Source organism: Molossus molossus, unplaced genomic scaffold (assembly GCF_014108415.1).
Source record: "Molossus molossus isolate mMolMol1 unplaced genomic scaffold, mMolMol1.p scaffold_m16_p_17, whole genome shotgun sequence".
Classification (NCBI taxonomy): domain Eukaryota; kingdom Metazoa; phylum Chordata; class Mammalia; order Chiroptera; family Molossidae; genus Molossus; species Molossus molossus.
In genome coordinates this window covers 30273189-30281583 of record NW_023425352.1, presented here as the reverse complement: position 1 = coordinate 30281583, position 8395 = coordinate 30273189, and the positions used below count along the sequence as shown (strand labels likewise).

At 48.3% G+C, this 8395-nt stretch overlaps 1 protein-coding gene across 1 annotated transcript; it reads left to right on the top strand.

The window, feature by feature from the left end:
• Positions 1–1908: 1908 nt before the first annotated feature.
• On the top strand, positions 1909–8032 carry HHEX (hematopoietically expressed homeobox). Its single transcript, XM_036265211.1, has 4 exons — positions 1909–2304; positions 4460–4638; positions 4849–4899; positions 6916–8032. Exons 1-4 carry the CDS (start codon positions 1935–1937, stop codon positions 7132–7134), a joined length of 819 nt encoding a protein of 272 aa, XP_036121104.1. The 5' UTR covers positions 1909–1934; the 3' UTR covers positions 7135–8032.
• Positions 8033–8395: the final 363 nt, after the last annotated feature.

Here is an 8395-nt window from a genome sequence, read left to right as displayed (position 1 = left end):
GACTTAGGAGTCAGCCACTTCTCCAAGGACCTACTTTTACTATGAACACACCACATATCCACGTCATTCAATTCTCCAAATATTCATGAAGTATACAGTACAGTCTCCGCCCAACTCCACCTTTCTCTTCATAGACAATGTTATTAGTTTTTTATATATCCTTCCAGAGATAGTTTATATAATAGAGCAAAGGCACAGATAAATATTCATACCCTCTTCCAATGTTTTACCTCCAATGATAGCTTATTATGCTCAGTGTGTTTATCTATACTTGTAACTCTTGTCCGTCCTTAGATTCTGAAAGATGCCTATAATCCCGCCCCCAAAAGATTAGGAAGCTTTAAGCTAAGTCTTAAATGTTTCAGGTAAGAAAAGCTCAGGGAGGGTGTCTTGACCAGTTGCACTGGCAACACTCACATGCCATTCCCTGGACTTAGACTATTTGTCCCTCTCTAGGCTCTTTGATAACCACTCATTCCTTAAACATCACTTCCTAGGGGAACCCTTTCTCTTCCTTAACATGCCCCCTTCCCCAATTAACTGATGTCCCTTTGTTATAAGGTTCCAGATTATTACGTACTTCTACTTCATGGCACATACACAAGTCACTGTATTAAGATTTGTTTCCTGCCTTGGTGAGGACAGGAACTACATTTGTGTAGTTCACTGCTGGCACAGAGTAGTTACTCAATAAAAATGTGCGGAGTGAAACTCGAACTCGGTCCTTTGGCTTCCAGTCCATTGTTCTTCCTACTGCGGTTCCGCTGCAGTTTGAGAAACAGTTCCAAGATGTAAATAAAAAATCTCAATAGAAGAAGCTGGTAAGTCTTTTCATTTCTATGATTAATGGAGGACCTTAGCTGAAACAGCTCACCGCGAGGTGTGACGACCACAGGAGGGCGTCAATCAAAAAAATGCCCCCTTGCCCCACAGGCGAGTGGAGCTGCACAGAGCCGAGGCCACACCGGGTAGCGTCACAGCTTCAATAGAAAACACGTGCAAAACGGAAAAGTGAGGCTGCGCACAGCTGCGATCCCCTAGGATTCGGAGAGAGGGGACATGGAGCAGCCCCCACTGGGTCGGAGAAGGCCGCACAGTTTCTGCCTGGAGCCACAGCACCCAGACTTGCCCCTGATTCCTGCCCGAAGAGTCTTCCGCCGGCTTCCCCAGGGAAGTGGCTGAGTCCGGGGACCCACAAAATGGAAAGGGCTAGAGCGGCCGAGAGTCCGAAGCACCTGAAGTCTAGTCGTCCATACGTCACTGGGACGCAGCTAAGGGCCTTGGGTCCCTCTCCTGGTTGCTGCTCCAGGACCCCAGGGCACTCTCTCCCGCTGAGAGCTCTGGAGACACCCGGGCAACACCAGTGCCACCGTTACTCCAGGAAGCACGCGGACGAGGGTGGATACTCTCAGGCCTGCGAAGGCGCGGCTCTGCCAGTGGCCTCTACGCTAGCCAGGCCCGAGTCCAGTTACCCCTTGCCTGGGGCCCCGGGCCGCTAGTGTCCCCGAGTTTCGGCAGAGATGCCTCCCCGCTGTGCTGACTGTTTAAGTCCGCGTTCACGGCAGCTGTTTCCTCTCGACTCCCACGACGGACACGACCCTGAGATTTCTTCGAGGGCATCCTGGGCCAGCCTGCCGGGAGCCCCGAGCGACCGCGGCAGCTAGGCACCGGGGCTCAGGGTCCTTGGAGCCTGGGAGCAAGCGCGTCCCGGGGGCGGGGAGCTCGGCCGGCGGGGGCGGGCCAAGGGTGGGGGCGGGAGGCGGCTCCCGGGGCTCCGCGCCATTGGCCGCAGGGCCCGGCGGCAGGAAGGGGCCAGAGAGCGCGGCCCCACCCCGCGGCCAGCAGAGCCTATCGCCGGGAGTGCGGAGCGCGGATAAATGTAGCGCCGCGGCGCGGGCCGACAGCTCTCCGAGGGGCCGGAGCGCAGCGGAGCCATGCAGTACCCGCACCCCGGGCCGGCAGCGGCGGGCGCCGTGGGGGTGCCGCTGTACGCGCCCACGCCGCTGCTGCAGCCCGCGCACCCGACGCCTTTCTACATCGAGGACATCCTGGGCCGCGGGCCCGCCGCGCCCGCGCCCACTCCCACCCCCACGCTGCCGTCCCCCAACTCCTCCTTCACCAGCCTCGTGTCCTCCTACCGGACCCCGGTGTACGAGCCCACGCCGATCCACCCCGCCTTCTCGCACCACTCCGCTGCCGCGCTGGCCGCTGCCTACGGACCCGGCGGTTTCGGGGGTCCTGTGTACCCCTTCCCGCGGACGGTGAACGACTACACGCATGCCCTGCTCCGCCACGACCCCCTGGGTAAGGGCGGCCGGGGTCATGGCGGGGCCGAGCCGAGGCGGGGCGAGGAAGGCGCCACCCGGCAGGTGGCAGTGCCCTGGAGGCGGCGGGGGCGCAGGGGGAGGCAATAGAAAGTTGTGGCAAAAACGATTGAAAAGCGGCTCTCGGGAGCGCGCGGGTTCGGGAGACGCGGGCACTGCCGGCGCGCGGCAGGAGTGACCGCACCGTGACTCAGATTGGTTTTCCTGAACCTTGCAGGCGTCGGGGCGCGGCGGCGGGGCGAGACCTCTGGTGCTGCCGCAGGGGCTGGCAGCCGAAGGCAATCCTGGGGCGCGCGTGTCGCTTTGGGTGGGTTCCCCTTAGCTGGAGGGACAGGGAAGGGAGGGCCAAGGCGCCCGGGCCGGCCCCTGCAGGGCAGGGATAGTTGCTGGGCCCGGTGGTTACGGGGCTGGACCTAGTTCAACAAGCTTGTGTAGTGAAAGAGCCTGACCCTTTCCGTTCATACAGGAAATCTTGAGTTCTCGATAGGAGTAAATCTGGTTTCAGAAGCTGTTAAGTGTTTTCCTGGCTGCGTGAAGCAGACCCTTCCCCCGGAGTAGTGCACGCTGCTGATTATTTTATCGACATCCTCAATACAGACAAATTCAGGAAACACTCGACTTCTGATAGCCGGGATCCGTTTTTCTGATATTGTTCATTTCCTCTGTGTGGGATGTGACTTTATGGCAGCTAAAATAACCAGTTGCTTCCTTTTTTTTTTTTTTTTTTTTTTTTGAGGTTGTTTTGCACCAGTCTGAAGCCTGACGTAAGCAAAATCTCGAAAACACACACACACACACACACACACACACACACACAACAATGCCAGCTTTCAAAACGTTTAGGCACAGGCCTGCAGACCCACGGACGGATGGACTGTCGGACACGTCTCTGGAGTAGGAAGGGTAGCGTAGAATTTTCAGGGCTTGTCCCCTCAGTGTGCGGCATAAGACGTATAAGATACCCTATAAGACACATAAGATACCCTTGATTCCCACTCCGGGTGGCCCTTGGCGCCTCTGGTATCTGAAACCCTGGGGTAAATAAGGAACTGGGGCTCCTAGCCTTGGGCCACCAGAGTTTTAAATCTACTCTTTGTAATTGGCAGCTTCTGTAGAGACCCTGGAGACAACTACTATTTTAATTAATTTACATTTTAAAGTCATTACGATGGCACCGCCTCTAGCTCAGTTCTCCACTTTGTCGTTGTTAGAGAGATGGGGGTGGAGGATTATATTTTAGTTCTTGTCTTAAAAAAGTTATTATACTGTATTTTTTTATTTCAGCCTGGAGGGTTTGGTGCTGCGGCCCCGGCGTGGCTCTGTTAACCTGCTGGCGCGGGAGGGGGATACTCAACTGGGCGGGGTATGGGGGCGAACGTTTTCACCGAGCGCGCCCTGAGTTTCCTTGGGTTACTGCTGGGACTGCGCAGGAGGAAGCAAAGGGTTTTCGAGATAGACCAACAGGAAACACATTGACGGAAATGTTGCCATAGCCCACGGGGTGGCTTTAACTGGCTGCCCCCGCGGCCCGGGTGTGAAATCAGAGGAGGCCGCGGCGCCCTGGATCCAGGATTGGAAGCTCCACGCACGGCCGAAGGCTGGCGCCGGGCTCAAGGGCTTCCCGCGCAGCCTGGCGCGTGGTTCCCTGGTTAGGCTCCCGCCGTCGGCCTGTGGCCACAACCGCCTTGGGTGGTGTAACGGCCCCGCTCCTCCCCAACAGACACTCAGGGTATTTGGAAAGTGCGCTTCACCAAGGCAGAGGACTTGAAGGTGCAAAAAGTTGTAGATAAATTGAAGAGCGACTGATTAAAGAGGGTCATGGTATTTTAAGTTCAACCTATAATTGGTGATCTTTTGGGGATCAAGCTATGGGTGTAAAGGTTGTATGTGTCTAGTGTCTGTTATTGTTCAAGGCCGTCTCTGTGCTTATTCAGTATAGGTGTGTGACTTTCACTGTTTCAGTGGCTCTGGGTATGTGTATTGGTGGCAGTGTGTATCCGTGAGTGTATATGAACGTGTCTGGTTGGGTGTCCTCCTGAGTCCCCTTACGCTTTTGTCACCCTCAGGGCCAGGTAGGTCTAGGGTCGGCAGGCTGCTCCAGGGCCGTCACTAATCACCACTCTTGCTGCCCACAGGCAAACCTCTGCTCTGGAGCCCTTTCTTGCAAAGGCCTCTGCATAAAAGGAAAGGAGGCCAGGTGAGGTTCTCCAACGACCAGACTATCGAGCTGGAGAAGAAGTTTGAGACCCAGAAATACCTCTCCCCGCCTGAGAGGAAACGTCTGGCAAAGATGTTGCAGCTTAGCGAGAGACAGGTGAGCGCGCTGGCTGCTTGAGGCAGGCTCCTGGAGCCGGCGTCGCGGGGTGGAAGAAAGTCGGGGAGGCATTGTGCGCTCTTGCTGTCGCGCCTGGCTATCCAACTGCAGATGCGCTGGTCTGCTCTACAGCCCGGTGTCTGCCGCCTCCCCGCTAGGTCCCTAGGGATTCTGGACTGGTGGCAAGTTTTCTCTCTCTCTTTCCTGTAGGTCAAAACCTGGTTTCAGAATCGACGCGCTAAATGGCGAAGACTAAAACAGGTATGGGCGTGGTTCTGTTTCTATGGAAATAAATATTTTTATCAGGTTATCTCAATGCAAGGCCTGTTATAGGTTGTATGCAAAAGTCATTTGAGAGTCTATTTAACCTCTTCACCTTGATTAAAAAGGCAAATAGTCTTGCTGAAAGTCAGGATGAGTTGCTCAGGTGGCAGTAATGCTAAAAGCAGCTAATGCAGTTCCTATATCAATTATGCTTGGGTTTTCACACACTGGCTAGTAAAACTACTGGCTAATTGTTTTATAAACCCCATATGTTGTTTATCTAATTAACGCAGGAAAGATAAAGTAATTGACAGTAAATGACTTAAGCAGTTATCTTTGGGAGAAAATTGTTTCTTTTATTTACACAGCCATAATAAAACCAGGCAGAGCTCAAAGGTAAATATAAAGAAATAAACACCTTTAAGTCTTGTTTGCACTGTTTTTTAGAAGAATTAAATATCAAAGAGTTTAAAAATTATTTTCCATCTAATGCCAGCTCTTAAAATGAATATAGAAAGGTGTAAGATAATATCCAAGCCTGTTTGGAAAGTAGCTTAAACTTTCTAACAGTCTTTCTTCCAGTGTCCTCGTTACACAATATGTGATAAAAAAGTAAAGTCTAATTCAGTTTTTAAAGGTGCTCGATTGATTTAAGGCTAAGGATTTGTTTATGATGTCCTAATCTGGATGTCTTCTTCAAAACAATCTGACAGTTGATGAATTGTTCATTTGCCAGTGTATGTATAGTTGATAGTAAATAAAATATTTTTGAAACAATAATACGAGTGGGGAAATTGAAAGCAATGTGCATTTTAAAATATAGTGATCATAAAACATTTTCATTAAAAACAAGATAGTGTTACAAAGAACATTTTGAAGCAGGAAATAAAATTCCCATAATTTTATTATTCTAACATGATTTTAAAAATTTCAGGTTTCCTCTCAATTTCTGACCTTGTGCATATATTTGTTACATAGATGCAAGCCTGGTGAATCTATTATTCTATAGTCTTGCTTTAAAAAAAAAAAAAAACACCTTATAGCCTGGCTGGTATGGCTCAGTGGTTCAGTGTAGACCCGTGCACCAAGAGGTTGCCAGTTTAATTCCAGTCAGGGCACATGTCTAGGTTGTGGGCCAAATCCCCAGTGCGGGGCATGCAGGAGGTGGCCAATCGATGTTCTCTCTCATCCGTGTTTCTGTCTTTCTCTCCCTCTCCCTTCCTCTCTCTCTCAAAATCAATAAAGAAAATAAATTTAAAAAACACCTTATAATATTTCTGTATAGTATTTATGATCATTTTAGACAAACACAGGACTAAAAATTTACTAATACATTTAGCTCTTGGTCAAAAGTGTGACTGTACCAGGGACTTTAAAAATAGGAGTACCTATGTAATATGGGAATATTTTCCAGAAATTTCCTTCAGATTTTAAGTTGTTTCCCTTTTCAGTTGAAAACATTCTTCTATTTCTGCATTTATTTGCCACAATTTTGTAACCTGTTACACATATTTATGTGACTATGTTTATAAACATACTTCAGAAAATGGATGAAAAGGATTCAGTCTGATAATTTTGAAACTTTACCCTTAATCATTATTTAGCATTCATTTAAAAAAAATGTCTGGAAGGCCATGTTAATTGGCAAGGTTTAATTATTTGAAGAATGATGATAATGTGTATGTGCACAGTGATCTGATTTCTTCCCCCCCGCTAAACTTTTTTGAGAATCTTTAGATCATGGGTTTGGGCTGGAACTAGTGTTCATTTGACATAATATATTTACAGTTATATTTGTGACTGGTTCTTATTTGGCAAGAGTATAATCTTTCTCTGATATGAAAAGAACTTCTTCCAAAGTGAGAAAAAGAGTATGTAAAGATTCTAGCTAAAAGCAATTGATAAACTAAAAATTAAAAAGATGGTAAAGGATGAAAAGACATTTTGATTTATGCCTCACCACTTCCATATTTCATGATCTACCAATCTCCATTTTTCACCCTCTTTATTCAGGAGAACCCTCAAACTAATAAAAAAGAGGAACTGGAAAGTTTGGACGATCCCTGCGATCAGAGGCAGGACCTGCCCAGTGAACAGAATAAAGGTGCTTTGGATAGCTCTCAGTGTTCGCCTTCTCCTGCCTCCCAGGAAGACCTTGAATCAGAGATTTCAGAGGATTCTGATCAGGAAGTGGACATTGAGGGCGATAAAGGCTATTTTAATGCTGGATGATGATCAATTGACATCAGCACATTCAGAAAACTGGGCTTGGGAATAATTGCAACAGGAAATCTCTATACACAACTGGAAAACTATATGAGAAAGGGAATCAGTTTTCTGGTATTCTGGAAACCCTAAACTATTTGGTGCACTGGCTAAATAACAGACTCACATTGAAAGCTTGATTTTGACTTAAGAAACAGCTTCTATATTGATTTTTTAGGTTGTATGATAAGGGGACTGTTCACTGATTAAATTATCCCCTTTTAAAAAAATAATTTTTTTCTATTTATAAAAAGTAATTTTGAACTTTTTGGTTAAAATTTTAAGTTATAACTTTAAAGATTTTAAATAGGATCTTCTTGAATAACTTTTCTATAATCTGTATCTTCATCCCACTTAATGGAAAACCAGAGGGTACCCCAAATTCAGAAGTATGCTTTGGAAAGGGGGCCCACATTTCAGGCAGCCTTGAAATATTTTAAAAGAAAACATTCTTTACTTTTATATTACATTCTTATAGTGCTGCCTTAAATTCAAAAACAGCTCAGAGCTCTTGTCTCTGGGATGTATGTGTGCCTTTTGTTAGAGAGACATAGTTGGTAATCTTAAATACTTGTTTTGCATTATCACTCAGTACCTGTTTGACTAAGGTGTTAAGGATAGTACTGTCCAATTCAAGCAGAGAAACTGACTCATTGGTGACTAAAATTAAGCACAGATGAACGAACTAGCAGTAGCAGGTTAATTGAATGTAAGTAGATTTGTAGATATTGTGTTTTATATCAGTGTTTATAATGTGTATATATAAATTGTTCACTGTAAAAAACATGGCCAAAATGTTTCTTTTTTTAAAATAAGTAACCTGCCTATAAAATAAATCTGTCCACGGTGGGACGACTGACTTCGTCGGACCTCTTATTCTTTGATTAGAACAAACCCACACCTCTTCTTACACCTGCCCCCAGGGGCCTGGCGCGGTGCTGGGCGCCGAGACGCACCGGTGCCGCAGCTGGTGCGTTTCTCTGGGGCTCAGCCAGGAGCATCCAGAGCGCGGGTCTGGGCCTCGGCGGGTGGGTGGGCACCTGGAAGGGTAGGTTTGGGCCTTTTCCCAGCTGTTGGCCATATGCTGGGTGTGTGTGCTTCTGTGGCTGCGGGGAAAATTCCCGCCGGCGGACCCAGAGCCCGGCAGGTCGGACACCGGGCGCGCCAGGCGGCGGCGGGAAGAGCGGCGGAAGCGCAGGGCCGCCGGAGTCCCATCGATTCGCCTCGG

Bases quoted from the DNA above. Each gene is read 5' to 3' on its own strand.
- HHEX (XM_036265211.1), top strand. From the start codon at position 1,935: ATGCAGTACCCGCACCCCGGGCCGGCAGCGGCGGGCGCCGTGGGGGTG. The intron at 4,639-4,848 runs GTGAGCGCGCTG...TCTTTCCTGTAG, and splicing joins TGCAGCTTAGCGAGAGACAG to GTCAAAACCTGGTTTCAGAA. The intron at 4,900-6,915 runs GTATGGGCGTGG...CTCTTTATTCAG, and splicing joins AATGGCGAAGACTAAAACAG to GAGAACCCTCAAACTAATAA.